General features: G+C 47.1%; 1 protein-coding gene across 7 annotated transcripts in view; it reads right to left on the bottom strand.

Moving 5' to 3' along the window:
• The window catches only part of CSMD2 (CUB and Sushi multiple domains 2), a 664,749-nt gene that overhangs the window by 304,029 nt on the left and 343,160 nt on the right, over positions 1-17,560 (bottom strand). For 6 of the 7 annotated variants that reach the window (XM_054538082.2, XM_054538100.2, XM_054538088.1 and 3 more), the window contains exons 7-9: positions 12,976-13,053; positions 7,756-7,843; positions 6,996-7,120 (exon numbers count right to left, since the gene is read on the bottom strand). In XM_054538082.2, coding sequence (XP_054394057.1) covers positions 6,996-7,120; positions 7,756-7,843; positions 12,976-13,053 — 291 coding nt within the window. The remainder of the gene's footprint in view (positions 1-6,995; positions 7,121-7,755; positions 7,844-12,975; positions 13,054-17,560) is intronic. The other variant, XM_054538098.2, reaches the window with a different exon arrangement.

The raw sequence follows: 17,560 nt of genomic DNA, 5'->3' as shown, positions 1-17,560 counted from the left end.
TCATTGAGATATGGTGAGGATGAAATTATATGAGATGATGGATGTGAAGGTTCAGCCCAGGGCCTGGGATGTGGTCAATATTCAACCTTTGGGACAAGAGATAATCAGACTCCCAATGCCATGTCTATTCTGTTTCTCTACGCCCAGGATTTCTCTCAAGGCTAAGGATCCTTTTTCTGCCTTTCCTGAAGTTTCTGGACATAGGTTTCTTACCCCCACAAGTACACTTGAGACTGGCAACACTACTAAACAAGTTAGAATAAGATAATCAAAGCCCTGATTCCGTCCCACCTTTGCAAAGAGGACCTGTGGACTCAGAACTCTAGCCCTGCAGAGAATCCTTACAAAGCTCCACCAGCACCATCTTATACTTCTTCCGGAAAGTCAGATTTTGCTGCCAAAAGCCCTCAGCTTCAGAATCAATTTATCTTGTACTTGTTTCTAAGAATTAGATGGTATATTTGCAGTATGTTGAAACATGCTGAAGGTAATGAGAGAGAACAGGCCAAAAAGGCAGTTACCACTTTAAGGGCTTAGAGGGGTTTAATTAAAATATCACAGTCTGCAGATAGCATAGAGCACCTTAAACTAGGTTCAAAATGAAGCATTAGCTACTTTTTTCCCCTGCTATCTGGGCAAAGTCAGGGGTTCTGTGGACAGACAGACAGACATCACCCTGAGCAGCCAGCCCCATGGGATCCCACCAACAGATAGAAAGCTCATCACAGTGAACCAGATGGGCTGGCAAAATGGTAGGTGCTCAATATCTCACTAAATGAATGAACATATCATTTTGTTTCTCTATTTGCCTTTTTCCCTGAAATGCTCTTCTGGATCGCTTTCAGGAGAGACTTCTCTGAGATCTTCCATGCCTGAGCTCTGCAGCTACTCCCATTTTTCCTCTGGACATTACCACATAATGGGAACAGTATCCCAGGGGACCATACGGAGCTACCACCTGGACCCACAGCCAGTTCTGACACTGAAACAACTTGGTGCCAAAGAAAACTGCTCCGGGTGCAAGTGCCTCTGGTCTCATATCTTCTCTCTAAATCTGATTCCCATCCTCTTCCATGCTGCCTTCCCTTGCTTCTCCTATTGACCTCCCTCCCAACCCTTTCCACAGTCCTCTGGAACCACCTCCCACTACCAGTTCTAAGGAAAACAAATCCTACTTGTAGCTGCAACATCTTTCGGAACCTCCTACTCCCACCACTGCCCTGACTGAAGCCCATCTTCCCCTCCTATGCCACTGCCTCCTATGCAGCCCTCTGTAGTCAAGATCTTGCTCCCACCCTCAAGTATTTCTTTCACAGTTGTTTTCTGAACCTCCAGTAGAGTTCATCTTTCCCTACTGAGACCTCCACTCTGTTGACAGCAATATCTCCTCTCTACCCATCTGCTCCTTCTGTCTTATCTTCTGTTCTTATGCAACTTGGATCCCATGGGCCACCATTAGGCTCATTTTCTTGCTTGTTCCAAGTCCCTTTCTTCTTCCTCCTTTAATCAGTTGCCTAGAAGACATCAGTTTGAAATGAATTCCTCTACCTGCCTTCTCCATACCTGCCACCATACAGTTGAGCTTTGCTGTGAAAAAAATCACTAGTAGGAAGATGAATGTCTATTATAAACTCCTGATTACTCATCTCAAAAAAATCCTAGCTATTGCCCAGTGACCCTACCATTTATCTCTATTAGCTCACTCTCTCATTCTGCTCAAAGACTTTTTCACATGTTCTAGACATCCCTTGAACATCTTCCTCTTCCTCTTATCTCCCCTTACTCTTAGCCAATGACTTTGGCTTTCTCTTTGGAGGGAACAGAAGCCATCTAGCAGGCGGGTCCTTTGTCCTACTCTCTAAAAATGCAATCCTATCTGCACGGGTACTCAATTCCTTTTTCCCTCCTGTTTCAATGGAGAGATACCCCTTGTTTTGGAGGGCATTGCCCTCTTATGAGATCTGACACCCTGCTCTTCCTCCAACTCATGATCAACCATGTTTATAGCCACACCCAGGGCCTTGCTATCTTGGGAGCCAGGAAAGTCCAACTCACAGATTTTAAACCCAGTCATTCCATTCCTTCCCCCACTGCCTGTGTTCCCAGCAGAATGACTTTGGTCCCAATGCACCATTGTTCTACATCATAGGCCCCTCTAGTCTTCTGGCTCCCACATTTCATCCCATCTATTGACCCTCGCCTGACCCCTCTTCCCTCACTACCCAGTCTGGACCTCAAGACCACTCACCAATACCTACATCTTCCTCATCGCTCTCATATCTGCTTGGTGAAATGCCTGCTTTCCATCAATTCTACCACTCACCTTTTCCATCTCTAATCCTGGGGGCTGGGGGGCTACCAGGAGAACTGTGGTATCACCACAGATTCATGGTTTGCCATCACAATAGAAACTTCAGCCCAAGTCTATCATTTCCCTTGTCTTCCTTCACCAATTCCTTGCAGAAACAAGTTCAAACATTCAACACTTGGTTGAGTCACTAACCCCAATGTTTACTTTTCAGTTGTGATTATACTTGACCTCTCTAGAGTATCTGACACTACTGATCTTTCTCTCTTTGTGAAACTCATATTCTTTGGCTTCAGTGATGCTTTTTGGCTTTTCTCCTACCTTTCTGACCGAATTTCTTCTTAGCTTTCTTCTTCTCCACTAACTTTTTAAAAGTAGTTGTTTAAATCTAGGAAAGGGTACATGGGAGCTTTTTTGCACATTAATTGCAATTTTTCTGCAAGTTTAAAATCATATCAAAATAAAAAGTTACTCAAAAAAAGTGGGGAGTGGAGGGGGAGTTGTTCTGCATGGTTCCATCCAATCTATTGACTCCGAAGGATGTCCAGGTACAATTTTCAAGTAGAAGTAGGATTCAGCCTTTGGAGTCAGGGTTTGAAATTCAGCTCAACAGATGTAGCTTTGTGCCCTTGGGCAAGTTGGCTGCCCACTCTAAGCTTCAGCTAAACATAAAATAGGGTTATTGCCACTTTACTCATAAAGAAATTATGAAAAATGCCTAGTGCAATGCTATATACAAGTATACATAATTTAATAAATAAGAGCTTTATCATTAGCACATATAGGTAAGGGACTCAGGGACATTCTCAGGGCTGGAGAAATGGGGCATGTACTCTAGTACCATCAGTATGTGTCATCCAGGGAAAATAAGTGGAGAGGAGAAGAGAGGAAAGAAGAGAAGAGATTTGAAAATAGAACTCTGGATAACAATTATGTTTAAGGAGTAAAACCAGAAAGCTGATCTAATGAAATCCACCAAGAAGACAGCCACCTGTAATTATCATGGCATTTAATTCACCCTAGTTTGTGCCATATTTCCCCTGTTTTACTCCCCTTTTACAGATAAGGAAAAAGATCCATAGTGTTTCAGTGATTTTCCCTGTGCCACATGGTTAATAACAAAGTTGGAACTTTAACTTAGGTCTCTAAGTCCCAAGCTTGGTATTCTAGCCACCCAAAGGCATACACATATATATGAATTTAGCCACAAAGGAAAAATAATATATAATTTTCTGTTAATTATTTACTTTGTGAATCAGTAACTGTAAGAGTTTCATCTGGGCCTGGTACTCAGTCCCTAAACTCTATCAACACCAATTTGTGATCACAAGAAATCAGAGCTGGTTGTTAATCTGGTCCTCTCACTATACCAGTGGTTTACAGTGTTCCCTGGAGCCCCAGGGGTACCAGGACCCAAAGGCTACTGAAAATGGTGATGGAGGGGAGACTAGAAATCCCCTGACCCAACTTTAATCAGAGATGCTTCACTTGTATCTGTTTTATTTATTAGGGTTCTGCAAAAACTTATTTTAAAATATTGGGCTCCATATGTAAAATAAGTCTGAAAAGCTCTATATCTATGGACCCTGCCTGTATCTGGGGCTGAACAGAATTAGTTTAACAGTGTTTCACATTGCCCTCAATCTCCTTTGTGTGATGAAAATTTTCTAGGAGTCAAATTAGAAGCTTATTTCTTCTGATGGGAGGGAAAGAAAAGAAAGGCCTGTGAATGCCTAATTTCATATCTCAAAATGAGGGCACAGTCCCATATTGTTCATTCATTTCAATCACTGATTCATTCAGGTGGTCCTCAAACATTAGTTGAGAACCTATTATTTGCCAGGCCGCATGTTTTAGTAGAATTAATTGTGTGGGAAAATGAGTATTTCTAATCAAATCATATTTTAACTGCATTAAAGAAAAAATAATACCATTATTATGGTAAAATCCTTTTTAGAATGTGATCTTTTGGTAACCTGCTTGTTAGTGGAACTTCTTGGAATGGAAAGAGTTTTGTTCGTTTTCATTCTTAAGGTGGAGTTCACCTAAACTGTCCTAAAAATCACAGAATAGTAATTGCAATGAATTGAAAACAAAAGATTTTAAAATAAAAACCTTAAAAACTGCCAAAATAAAGAGACCCTTAACTCTAATATCTATCTCATCCTGGGCCTTCAGGGAAGCCCAGGTCAGATCATCTAAGTTCAAACCCAGGAGACTTAGCAGTCTCTCTTTCTCCTTCACAATGGCCTATAGGAGAGGGAAAAAAAGAGAGAAGAAGGCAGGAACATTAACCTGTGTTGAGAATGTACCCTCCACCACTGTCAGGGCTGGTCACTTTCTAGAAAATGCCTTGTTTAAATTTCATAATCAGTAGGTGGGGAAGATTTTGTTTTCCTTGTTCACAAATGAGGGCCTGTGGCTAAAAAAGATGAAGGAACCCGCCCAGGGCCAGCAAGTTAAAAGGTGTCAGAGTTGTGATCTAGATCAAAGTCCATGTGACTCTCAAACTGTATGATTGCAATAGGATTAGACAAGACAGCTTCTAAAAGAACCCGCAGCAACTAGAGGCTGAGGTTTGCTCCAGGGCTTGAGGAAGCTTATGTGGACAGCGCCCAGCAGGTTAAGCTGAACACGTGTGCACGTAAGTCTCACAGACATACTGGTATCACTTCCAAACAAGGACTGCCTCATCTAGTCCTCAAAGTAACCCCCCGGAGTAATGTTCTATTATCACCACTTTTTGGCAGGAAAAAAGAGATTCAGAGAGGTGAAGAAACTGGCCCAAGGGCCCCAGCTAAAAATGATGATGGTTGGATTTGTACCATGATTTCCTCTTGTTTTACAGTAGCAGGTGATGGAATGAGATGACCACGTGAAAAAGCCCAGACCAATGCTTAGTTACAATGCAGCAGAGAGTTCAGACTTCAGTGGGTCCAAATCACTGGAGAAAAGGATGAACACACTTTTTCAGCTACAAACTTCCTTCAGGTCAAAACACCAGCCCTTCTCCACCCTTGGCATGTTCATGTAAACAATCATCATCTCTTGAGAACTAAGAGAACAACCTTCCTCTAGTGAAAAGGTCTTGAGGAGGGACCAGATCCCACCACTGCCTAAAGGCATTGTCATCCTGGCTTCTCAAAAGGAATTCTGAAACGACAGATGGGCAGGGGTCCCTTGGTCCTCAGACTTGATAATTCTATGCCTCTCTGCACAGCTGGTGTCTGGGTTCCCTGGCATTGGAGTGGTATGCTATTCAATGAGTCATTCATTCCATCATCCATTCAACACCTGTTACTGAGTACCTACTACGTGCCATGCCCCATTTTAGGCAGTGAACAAAACAGAAGTCCTTGCCCTATAGAGCTCATGTTCTACTGGCACGAGGATATCTTTTTTCTTCTAGCGCTTTTCAATTCATAAAGTGCTTACACATTCACATCTCCATTCAATCTCCACATTAAACAGAAGAAGGGTAGGGTACATACTATTAGCAACATTTAGAGGTAAGAAAGGCTTAGGGAAAACGGGTGATTTGCCCAATTGCTGACAGTTATGACAAGAATTCTTTTTTGTTGTTTGATTTTTTTAAAAACATAGTAGCTATGTAGAATCCTTGAGATAATATAGCTAAAATCAGTGAAAATGCAAAGAACATTATAAACTGTGGAACATGGCCACCTCAAAGTTGAATGAGGATGTAAGGCTTATTTGAAAGATGTTATAGTGACACTCTTCTAGATTACTTATGGACTCAGTTAAAAAACAGGATATGGGTTTCAGCTCCAACTCTGCCCCTTTCTCAGTATAATAATGAGATATTATTTTTCCTGGATCCTCTTACTCTGCATGAATTTTATCTTGATGCATATGCCAAAGAGAGGCAAAGAATCTCTTTCTTAGATCAGAAGGATCCAGAATGTAACTTTGTAGTGGGCAACATAGCTTCTCTTCTAAAGGGGCACTCAAAAGAGCACCTGTTGGCTTTTAAAGACCACCTAACACCCTAGTGCACAGGGGCTCTCTCTGCTGGTTCCCTGGGGGATGAGGTCAGGGGCTTCTCTACCACAGAAGCAGCTGTAGCCCTGCCCCAAAGCAGGAATACACTTGGCTCTGTTATTTTAAGATTATTTGGGGGGTAGGGGCTAGGCCAGCCCAGGCTTGGCTCATGTGATACCTGGGGATGTGGTGGCAGGGCCCTGGGGAACAAAACACCCAGGTAGGGGGTTAGAAGCATGTCATCACTACATAGGTAAAAACACTCTTGCAGAAGTGACAAGTCTGTCTGTTGCAATATGGGGAAAGAAACAGGGTTCAAGATGCATGTGTGTTGTAACAGAGGGATTCAAGGTGACTGTATAAAAGGTGACTTCCTTTCCTATCTAGGTGTGGTTCAGTATCCGTTCAATGAGGTAGCAAGCTGTTTCTTATGTGCCTCACCCATTAGACTGTAAGGTGCATGCAGCGCAAGCACCACAATGCTTATCTTCCCCACCTCTGTATCTCCTGATCCTAATGCAGGCCTTGATACTGAGAAAGGGCTAGATAGGTATGCTTATTGGTAAATAAGTACAGGGAGGGAGGGAAGGGAGCCAGTCTGCTTGAGAGCCTGGGCCTCAGGTGCTGGGAGCTGGGCTTCTAGCCCAACTCTCCGGCCAGCCTCCCTTCCCCAGGGCACCCTCACCTCGGCAGACTGGCCTGTGGTCGCTCCAGGCCGCAAACATGTCGCTGACTTTCATACAGGTGATCCGCTTGGACCCTTGCAGGTCATAGCCCTCGTTGCAGGTGAACTGGACGCTGGATCCTAACCTGGGAGACAAAGTGTGTCTGTAAGCTCCATCCCTGGGCCTGCCAAGCCCCGCCCCAAGTCCTTCCTGGTTCCATAAAGAAGCCACACATGTTATTTTTCCTTCTGGCCCTTAATCTCTGCTCCACTGTTTTATCACTAAAAATCTCCATTGAAAGGAACATCTGCTCTTCATCTTCTTTTTTCGGACCGTTTAATGGTTTTAGGATTGAGTTAAAAGGTGACTTTGTGAGCAAAACAGCGATCCTCTGAGATAAGCACCAGTTAGGGCAGCTAAGAGTGGGTGGATGATACCCATAAACTTTAAGGAAAATGGTCTCCTAGATTATTGCAGGCGCGGGTTGCCTGCTGGCATGTCATTACTGAGATGGCAGCCCTTTGTACCCTGGGTACATAACATAGGTTTTCTGGATAACATTGGCAGTCTACAGTTCCCTCCCCGACTAAAGCATGGGCACTGTGCCAAGGACTGAACCAGGAGAGAATGTCAAAGCCATAGCTCTTCTCCAGAAAGTGTCTGTTCCTATATCCATGCCATCCTCTCCATTTCCACCTGCAGGAAGGCCAGCCCCTGTCTTCCTCCCAGCCAGGCCACCCCACCCTTCTTGCAATTAGAAAATTCCCAAATAGATCTTACCTGAAATCCGAGCCTAGTCTTTTGCCCCTTTCGGGTATGCCAGGGTCTGGACACATATTATGTCCTTGGGACACACCAACCTGAGTTACTACAAGGCAAGAAAAAAAAAAAAAAACAGCACACACAGAGATGGACAGTCACAGGGAGGCACCAGCTGGGGCAATGTCTCAGGGTGGGAGGTGAAGGCAGAGACAGAATGAGGCCCTGCTTTGTTGGGGCTGTGTGGGGTGGCCAGAGTCTACTGGCCTGGGGTTTCTTGAATGTGCAAGATAGGAAGCTGCTTTTGACAAATTCCTTTGTGAGCAAAGTCATCACGAGTGTGTGGGCTCAGAGACAGGCCCTCCGTGCCAACCACCACCTGCTTCCCTCGTCCCACACCAGCAGCCAGAGGTGGACCATCCACAGCCCCTGGTGACCTCCCCCCACCACGCCTATGCTTCATATCTGGGGTGGAGACTCTAGATGAAATGAGCCCCCCACCTCAGCCCCAGATGGAGAAATGACTCAAAGAAAGTTAAATAAAAGGTGGGTGCATGATCAGAAACGGTAAAGAATGTAAGAGAAAGCTGCAGTCAAAGTTCAAAGCTGGGACTTTAGCTCAAACACAGACATTTCTTCTGAGAAACCTCTTCCCATCAGATACTTCTTGAGCCAGAGTAAGCAGTCACCAGAGCATCCCCTACCCAGTGCCACCCATCAAGAGCACCGGGCAGAGATGGCACCTGTGATGGTTCTGGCAGGTGGTGCAATGCTCTGACACTTGCCAGCGCCAGGGTCCTATTTACAAAAACCATATGCACAGTTGTCTTGGCTAGAGGAGAAGCTTGGTCAGGGGGCAGCGGATACACACACAGCAGGGAGGGTAGGCAATCCTTTGGCCCCTGCCTGTTCCTTTTCGTCGGGATGCTGGTACTGAGGAGGCTGGATTCCTGGCTTTGAGGATGACCAGGAGCTGGAGCCAGGCACACAGCCTGGTCGGAGGAGTTCCACTCAAAGCCTTACCAATCCCATGACCCCAACAGCAACCTCTAGACAAGGGTTCCAGGGCATCTGGACAGCATTCGGCATTCTCCGACTTTGCGCACGTCCCTCCCATCCCATTCAATGTCCCATAAGGTGAACAAAGCACTCCATTACTCACTCACCCACTTGCTCACATAGGTACACAACAAGCATTCATTGAGCACCTACTGTGTACAAGGCTTTATTTGGATACCATGAGAAATGCGAAAGGTAGTCAGATAAGACCACTGTCCTCAAGGTGTTTCCAGTTGAGTGAGGACATAAACCATGGAAGCAGACTGTGGGACCACAGTGGGGAGGGAAGAAGGATGCACCCGCATGTGAGGCTGCCTGGAAGAGGTAGCATCGAACACGGACCTTCTGAGCTCATAGGATTTAGACACATGGCAACAGAGATGACAAAGATAGACAGGCACGAGGAGGGAGGTGGAAACCTGGAAAGAGAATGCGTGTTATGCAGTGTGACCAGAGTAGGAGGGAAGGTGAAGAGTGACAAGGAATAGTGGATGGTGAGGTTTCAGAGATCAGACTTTTACGGGGTTTGAGTCTGATCCTGAAAATGATGGGGAGCCGCTGGAGAGTTCTGGTGGGGAGAAGCCATGGTGAGACCCGCTGGCTCAAGGGTGGGCCAGTTACCTAGAGATGAGTTAGGAAGTTTTGTGATCATTCAGGCTGAGGACAATAAGAGCCTGGAGCGAGGCTAGACATGAGACCGCAGGAATGGATGTGGCAAAGAAAGAATCCCTGGGACTCACAGGGGACCTAAGGCATGAGGAGAAGGAGCAGGGCATTTCCAGGATTTCCAGGGCCTGGGTACCTGTGAGGATGCAGGTGGTTTCATAGAAGGAAGGTGGGGAGCTCGTTTTAGACTCACTGAGGGAGTCTACAGTTAGAGGCCCGAAGTAGACCGTGTTTAAACCTCCAGGTAGCCCAGGCTATGGCTGGCCACGGAACCTGAGGATTTGGACAGACTGTGTGCTCAAGCCAGACACAGGTATCCTCTTGGTTGTGTGCAGTGCACATTCAAGCCAGTTACCCCTACCCCTACTTGTCTCTTACCCCCATCCCCTTCCTTGCCAAGCCTCTACCTCCAAAGCTTTCACATCCTGAGCTGTTCCCACCAGTCCAGACGCCTCAGGCTGGGAAAGTAAGATGGAAGTGCCACTCCCGAAGCGGAGGAAGCTCCTGCTTCCTGGAAGCCTCGGTGTTTTGCAAGTAATGGAACGGAGGTAACTAGGGGGTCCTCTAAGGCACCCAGAGGGTGGGAAGGAGGAGGAAGCCTGAGCTGTATTTGCTGCCTTATCTGTGGTAAGCCAGGTCCCCCTAGAGCTTCACAGTGATCCGTCCCTACTGCAGACTTCCCAGCTAAGCACCCACCTTCTTTAGATTCTGTCTAGTCAAGCCTGTGGCCCACGAGTCATACCCATCCCAAAGTCTCTGCTGACCACTTCATGGGAACCACACAGCCCCCTTGCAGCACGTGAAGAACATATAGCGGTTCCCTGTCCCCTTCTCTTGCCCTCTCATTCAGTATTGACATCACCCGGGAAGCAGAACGAACAGAAGCCTGCCCCATCAGGACGGGGCTGAACTCAAGAGGCGAGACCATGGCAAAGCCCACCCACCAAGCCACAAGCCCCTGACAGACAGAGCAGACCCTACCGCCTCCCCTTTCCTCAGCCAGCCCCAGGTGAAACCCAGGCACCATCCAGAAAGTCACAAACCCAACGGTGACGCGGCTCATACCCAGCCAGTGTCCCCTTCCAGGGAGGACTGAGCAGGGGATGGCGGTCCCACGAGGATCTTCAAGCTTCCCCAGGAAACAAGCAAACTTAAATCTCAGCGATCAGTTTACTGTCTGAATTATGGAGGCATGAAGTGTTTCTCCCCTTTTTTTTTTTTTAAATTCCAGCCTTCTCTGCCTATTCAAAACCAGCTGCTTGTGTTTACAGCATTGCTTTCCTGTTGGCTACTGATGGACAGGAATGGGGAGTAATCCTTACTCTACTCTGGGAGGACCACTATGGTGAGGGAGAAGCCGCAACGTGCTCATGAAGGGAACACCTTCTACCCAACGCAGGGAGTTACAGGTGGGTGGGTGGTCAGAACTGATGGCAAGGGTAAAGGTAGAGAGTTGGGTCCACTCTCCCCGTGAACTTCAGGACAGCTGTCCACAGGGAATTTGGGCAGAACACAGGAGGCCAGCCACCTGCAGACACGTGGCTACCTGGGTCTGAGGCAGCTAAAGTCACCACCCATTCTTTCTGAGGAACTCTTAGAATGGAGGCTAATATCTTCTCGATAGATATATATATATTTATTTTGCAAAGAGCATTTGCACTCTTTCATTAGAACAGGGTTTCTCTTTATCTTCCTGAGGGAGTTTTTGGCATCTTCGTTAGTCGGCTTAATGAAAACCCTGAATCCTGTCTCCAGAAAAATGCACCCATAGCATCACATGTACTTTTTTGGCTAGTCCGTGGGCCTCCTGAAGTCCTAGGTCAACAAGACCCATCTTAGATCTGGCAACACTCTTGGGAGGAAGGCAGGGTAGGGTTTTGCATCCCCATTCTACAGATGTGAAAACTGAAACATTAGTGTCTGGGGTAACACGATCCCTGAGGACACAATTGGGATAAATATTTGATCTCCTAAGTCAGGGCCATTTCCTTAAGTTTGCCTGTGGCTCCAGGGCAAACTGTGAAATTAAATCGTGCCTGCCTCAGTTCATTGGGTCTCCTGTGGCTACAGAAAGAAAAAGCCTGTGAGGGTCAGGGCCATGGCTTGAGCCCTCTGAAGATTCCTGGCCCGACCTTGGGCTCTCCTAGCACCCTGTCCTTTCCCCTAAACCCCAAGTCAAGCACAGAAGAAGGCTCTTCCGGTGCCCTCTACCATTCAGTCCCTCAGGGTGGGTGACTGGAGATGCCAGTTCCTGGCTGTACCCAACAGCCTGTGGCAACTGTCTCCACTCAGACGACTTCAAAGACCACAGACAATCCCCAACCCAGGCTCAGTTCAGTTGGAGCCTGAGACCAAAGTGCCTCTTCCCCTGATGTTCTCCCGGCCACACACATCGGCACAGAGCTCGGAAACCACCGGTGCCACTCTATGTCTTTCTCTCTTCAATAAGTACTTCTAGCATCTCCAGGAAAGTGAGCACATGGAGGTGAGATGGAAAGGGAGGAATGGGGAGGGTGGGAGGAGCAAGTCAGGCACAGGAAGACAAGCAGGGAAAGAAGAGGCGGGAGCAGAAGGATGAGAAGAATGATGGAGCAGAAAGTGGCAAGAGGAGAAAAAGTGGAGGGAGAGAGGACCGGAGATGCAGGGGAAGGGCAAAGAGAGGGAAGGAGAAGGAAAACCAGGTCAGTCATTTGGAGGACCCAGGAAGGCTCCCTACCACTTGGCTCAGAAGGAAAGTGGAAGGTTTCTGGAAAAACCTCCCCCGCTTTCAAGCCCAGTCTTGTAGAGGTGCCCAGAACCATCCCCAGCCCTTCCTGGGCTTTAGCTCAAAAGCCCCTTAGCACAAGCCCTGATCAGGTGTTTCTGGGACCCACATTCCAGGCCACTCCCCAGAAGTAGACCCCTATTAACCTTACAAACACTGGGTAGCAGGAACATGTTCTGAAAGACGTCATCCTCCCCATGCCCAAGAAGAGAGTCCCCAGTGCCTCCCCATTGACCCGAGGCAGTACCCACCCCCGCACTTCCCCAGTCCTCTCTTTGCCCAGCCAGGTCCAGGGGCCCTTGGAGGAGGTTACTAGGCATTCCCCTGCCTCCCTTTCCCAATCTGGCCTTGGGAGCTGGAACTGGGGCCCTGTAGCCCCCAAGATTCCAGCCCAAGGTTATTGGCTCCTAAAAGAGGAGCCGAAGGAGGACTATCTTAGCAGGTGGAAGTGATTCAAAAGGAAAATAAAGAGAGAAATGTAGCAGTAATGACTCCCTGGACTGCAGTTCAAATGGGAAGTGAGGAAGAGGAAAAGGAGGAAAATGGGAAGACGAGGAGGAGAAGGCAAAGGGCAGGTCCCAGAGCTGCTCTCTGGCCACTGGGTCAGTGTGTCCAAGCGCAGAGCCCAGGATGGAGGAAGCAGGGTTGAAGGAAAGTCATTCCAGCATCATCTGGCTTCCCCACGGTTTAGTGCCTGCACATGTGACCTCAAGCAAGAGGCCCGGCAGGTGGGCTGGCGGGCGGACACTTACACACAGACGTCTTCTGGCTGCTGTCTTTGCTGGGCATCAGCTTCACACCTCGAGACTTCAACTCAATTTGCTTCTTGACTAGAGAGAAGGTAAGAGGAAAAACAATGTGAGTTGTTGCCTGTGACCAGGGATAAGGGTCCCTCTAGAAGGATCCCCTCTTGTGCCTTGGAACATTCCATGGTGGGTCAAAGCCAGGAACTTCTCTGGGCTGGGACATTCCAAGGGTAGTGGTCAAGTGCAATAGGACCTCAGACATGAAGGAAAAGTTACTATCAAGGCTGGCCCTCTGAGGGAGGCCAAAAATGTGGTCTCCCACTGGGTGGACTCTGAGAGGCTCTGGGACTCCCCCACTGTCCTCTCACAGATATCTGAGATTTCACTAGAACTACTGAATTCAACCTGCTCCTCAGCAAACTTTTCATGAGCGTCGATGTGTGCAGCCTTGCAGCCCACCTCTGCTTCTCTACAGCTTTTTCTCTACCTCAATTCTGAGTCAGCCCTGACAGGGTATGGTAGATCAGAACATGAGCCCAAATTGTCGCCACTCATTGTGTTCTCACCATTTGCAATGTGATTTTTTAGCTCCCTCCATTATGGAGGTGGAGTACATTCCCCCACTCCTTGACTTTGGGTTTGGCCTTGTGACTTGCTTTGGCCATGGGAAATTTGGAGGCCTTGATGTGTTCAAAGGCATAAAAGCCCTTGCCAGATTAGGCTTGGCCTCTTGCATCTCTGCCATCATTGTGAGACAACATAGCTGCTCCCAGGACGATAAGAGACACATGGGGGAAGAGGGAATTAGCCAAGCCAAACCCAGCCTACATAAGCCAACCTCTTATGGGCAGGGGAAGCTGAATCCTGGAGGTCACTGGGAGATGGTGCCTGACTCAAGTGGGTGCCTGATGGATCAGATCTGGCTTTGACCCTGTCACTAAGTCCAGCCTAGTCCTCAGTTCATCAGAACTTTGCCAAATAGCACACAAAAGGTGCCAGAGCCAGAACTCCATAATTCCAAAGGCCATTCCTCTGTACCCATCAGCCGCCTTTGGTCTGACCACCCCTGTTACCCAAGGCATTCTCTTGGCCTCTAACAGCTTCACCCTGTCTCTGGTTATATGCCTTGGAGCAGCTGTTTAATCCCAGCTACCCAGTGTGCCATCTTCCAGCTGGCCCCGCCTGCTGACTTAGCCCTGCTCAGATTGATACCCAGCAGTGGTGACAATGACTGTAACTGGGCACTTCATGTGTGCCAGGTCCAGGGTGCTTTACAAGTTCTTTACTTAAATCAGCGTCCTTGACTCCTCTTTCTCAAACCCACACACAATCCATCAGCAAATCCTTCCAAATATATCCCAAAGGCAACCACTTCTCACAACTTCCATTATCCATCATCCTGATCCAAGTCTGCGATACCTTTCCCCTTGTGACTGTGGACTCCCATTTTCCACCCTTGTCCCTATATAGTCTGTCCTTAGCACAAGAACCAGAGGGATCCTATTAAAACATAAGTCAAACCATATTATATCTCTGCTCAAAACTCATCAGTGGCAACCCATCTCTTCCAGAGTAAAAGTCCTTAAGATGGCCTGCAAGACCAATCTGTTGTCCCCATGACCTCTCTGACCCTGTATTTGGTTTCGATTGCCCTTCTCCAGCCTCACAGGCCTCTCTGATGTGCCTACAATATGCCAGGCATGCTTCTGCTTCAGCCTGCCAATTCCCCAAAAAGCTTTCCCTCAGGTATCTCTACGACTTGCTCCCCTTTTCCCTTAAGTGTTTGTGCAAACACCATTTCTTCACTGAGGCCTTCCCTGACCACTCCATTAAAATGACACCTGCAACCCCAGCTCTCCCTGCCTCTTTCCCAACTTTATCTTCCCAATTTTCTAACATACTATACCATTTATGTAGTTATTTTTGTCACTCCACATTGCAATGTAAGCTCTACAAAGGCAGGGATTTTTATTCATGGGTGTATCCTCAATGCCTAGAATCATTTCATTTGGTCTTTATACTTTCAACAATCTTGACTGGTAGTTATTATACCTACTCAATAGATAATCAAATCAGGGTTCAAAGTGGTTTAGGTGACTTGCTGTAAGTCACACAGCCAGGAAACAGCTGTGTTCTCCACTGAGCCTCAGCCTCTTTTCTTGTGATCTGCACCCAAAGCAATCTCAGGGAAACTGTCAACCTTCTCCAGGATCTGCTCCCAAGCTCAGGCTCTGAAAACTCAGGTATTTGCTCTGGACTTGAGGTAACATGCCAATCCCCAAATCAAAGCTCACAGTAATCAGATATGCAAGGAAGGCTGCCTCCTAGTCCCCCAACTCTGGCTACATGAAAAAGTTCCCCAAGGGTTTGTTCCCTGGCAGGCAAGTCACTGTGTAATCTGAATCCCTGATAAAATTCAGTTATTACCACGGAGTCATAGCCTCCCAACATGCATTCCAACCGTTTTTATAAATGTGCATTACTCTCCATGTGTATCCAGCAGGAACATTTCCAATGAACACTAACGTGGACACATGATCAAACAGAGGGCATTAGTAGGGAAACATACATTATTCAAGCCTAGCTAATACAGTGCGGCAGGGGGATAGCCCTCTGATTCACCATCCCTGGGAGAACAGGAGCAGTTCCAGCACCGCGACAACAATTTGAGCCTGATACCCCTGGTAACCCAGCATCAGGGCAGCAGTGGGTGAGGGGTCTGTATGACCCGGTGCAGCCCATTTGTGGTCAGATCTGTGGAGATGGCTCAGGGCACCTGGCCAAGTGGGAGGTGAAGAAAGAGTCTACACCGTCTCCTTGTCTCTGGCTCTAGTGTTGCTAAAGGAAGGGGAATGAGGAAGGGGACCAGAGCACCACAGAGGCCATTCCCAGGGGCAAAGCTGCTTGGCTTTTCCATGTAGAGGCTGATATGGGCACTATGAGATATGCATGGCCATGAGGGGAGGCGATGCTAAGAGGGAGCCCCCCCTTCCTCTCTTCTCACGGTTGCATTGAGGAAAAGTCTCCCACTCCTTGCCTCTTTCAAGGGCCCAGAAGGAATCCTTCTGATTTCTGTGTCCACCCTCTCCACTCGTTCCTCCCCAAGGAAAGACTGCCTAACCTAATGGATCTGTGCTTAATATTCATTGGGCTGCTTCTAGTAATGGATGATGTCATCATGCATCCCAAGCTTGAGCTGACTTCTGTTCTTCCTCTTTTACTTCCTGCTACTTAGCATAGGATGGAGTTTGTCAAGGTGATGAGAACCGAGTGAGAAGGAACCTGAAAAGCTGCAGGGAGCTCCATAATGTACATATGAACTTGGTGATTACCGCTTTGAGCTGGGTCTGAGAGGTTGCATCACCAGTGTTGCCTGTAGCCACCACATGGTCATCGGATGCACGTTAGAACCCACAGATAGAGTCTTTGTCCTCATCATGTTAGCCCAGGGAAATGCAGGCGACACAGCTCTTTGGGCAAGGGTTCCGCATACTGACAACACAAACTCTACAAAATGTATATTCAGGCCCAGCTGACCGACGGTAGAACCTACAGTTGGCACACACCATATGGGAGCTGACTGACGGGTCATGTAAGATCCTTCACTGAGGGGTAAGCTCTAGGCAAAATCCACATCACCAGGAACATTAGCATTTTTTTCTTAGATTAAATTTACTTTTATTTACAGTCTCTTCAAATAACTTTCTTTTTTTATTATTATACTGTAAGTTTTAGGGTACATGTGCACAACGTGCAGGTTTGTTACATATATAAACATGTGCCATGTCGGTGTGCTGCAAACATTAACTCGTCATTTAACATTAGTTATATCTCCTACTGCTATCCCTCCCCCCTCCCCCCACCCCACAACAGGCCCTGGTGTGTGATGTGCCCCTTCCTGTGACCATGTATTCTCATTGTTCAATTCCCACCTATGAGTGAGAACATGCAGTGTTTGGTTTTCTGTCCTTGTGATAGTTTGCTGAGAATGATGGTTTCCAGCGTCATCCATGTCCCTACAAAGGACATGAACTCATCATTTTTTATGGCTGCATAGTATTCCATGGTGTATATGTGCCACCTTTTCTTAATCCAGTCTATCATTGTTGGACATTTGGGTTGGTTCCAAGTCTTTGCTATTGTGAGTAGTGCCGCAATAAACATACATGTGCATGTGTCTTTATAGCAGCATGATTTATAAACCTTTGGGTATATACCCAGTAATGGGATGGCTGGGTCAAATGGCATTTCCAGTTCTAGATCCCTGAGGAATCGACACACTGACTTCCACAATGGTTGAACTAGTTTACAGTCCCACCAACAGTGGAAAAGTGTTCCTATTTCTCCATATCCTCTCCAGCACCTGTTGTTTCCTGACTTTTTAATGATCGCCATTCTAACTGGTGTGAGATGGTATCTCATTGTGGTTTTGATTTGCATTTCTCTGACGGCCAGTGATGATGAGCATTTTTTCATGTGTCTTGGCTGCATAAATGTCTTCTTTTGAGAAGTGTCTGTTCATATCCTTCACCCACTTTTTGATGGGGTTGTTTGTTTTCTTCTTGTAAATTTGTTTGAGTTCATTGTAGAT

Source organism: Pongo abelii, chromosome 1 (genome assembly GCF_028885655.2).
Source record: "Pongo abelii isolate AG06213 chromosome 1, NHGRI_mPonAbe1-v2.0_pri, whole genome shotgun sequence".
In the NCBI taxonomy this organism is placed as follows: Eukaryota; Metazoa; Chordata; class Mammalia; order Primates; family Hominidae; genus Pongo; species Pongo abelii.
The sequence above is the reverse complement of the archived record's forward strand: the minus strand, read 5'-3'. Positions and strand labels throughout refer to the sequence as shown.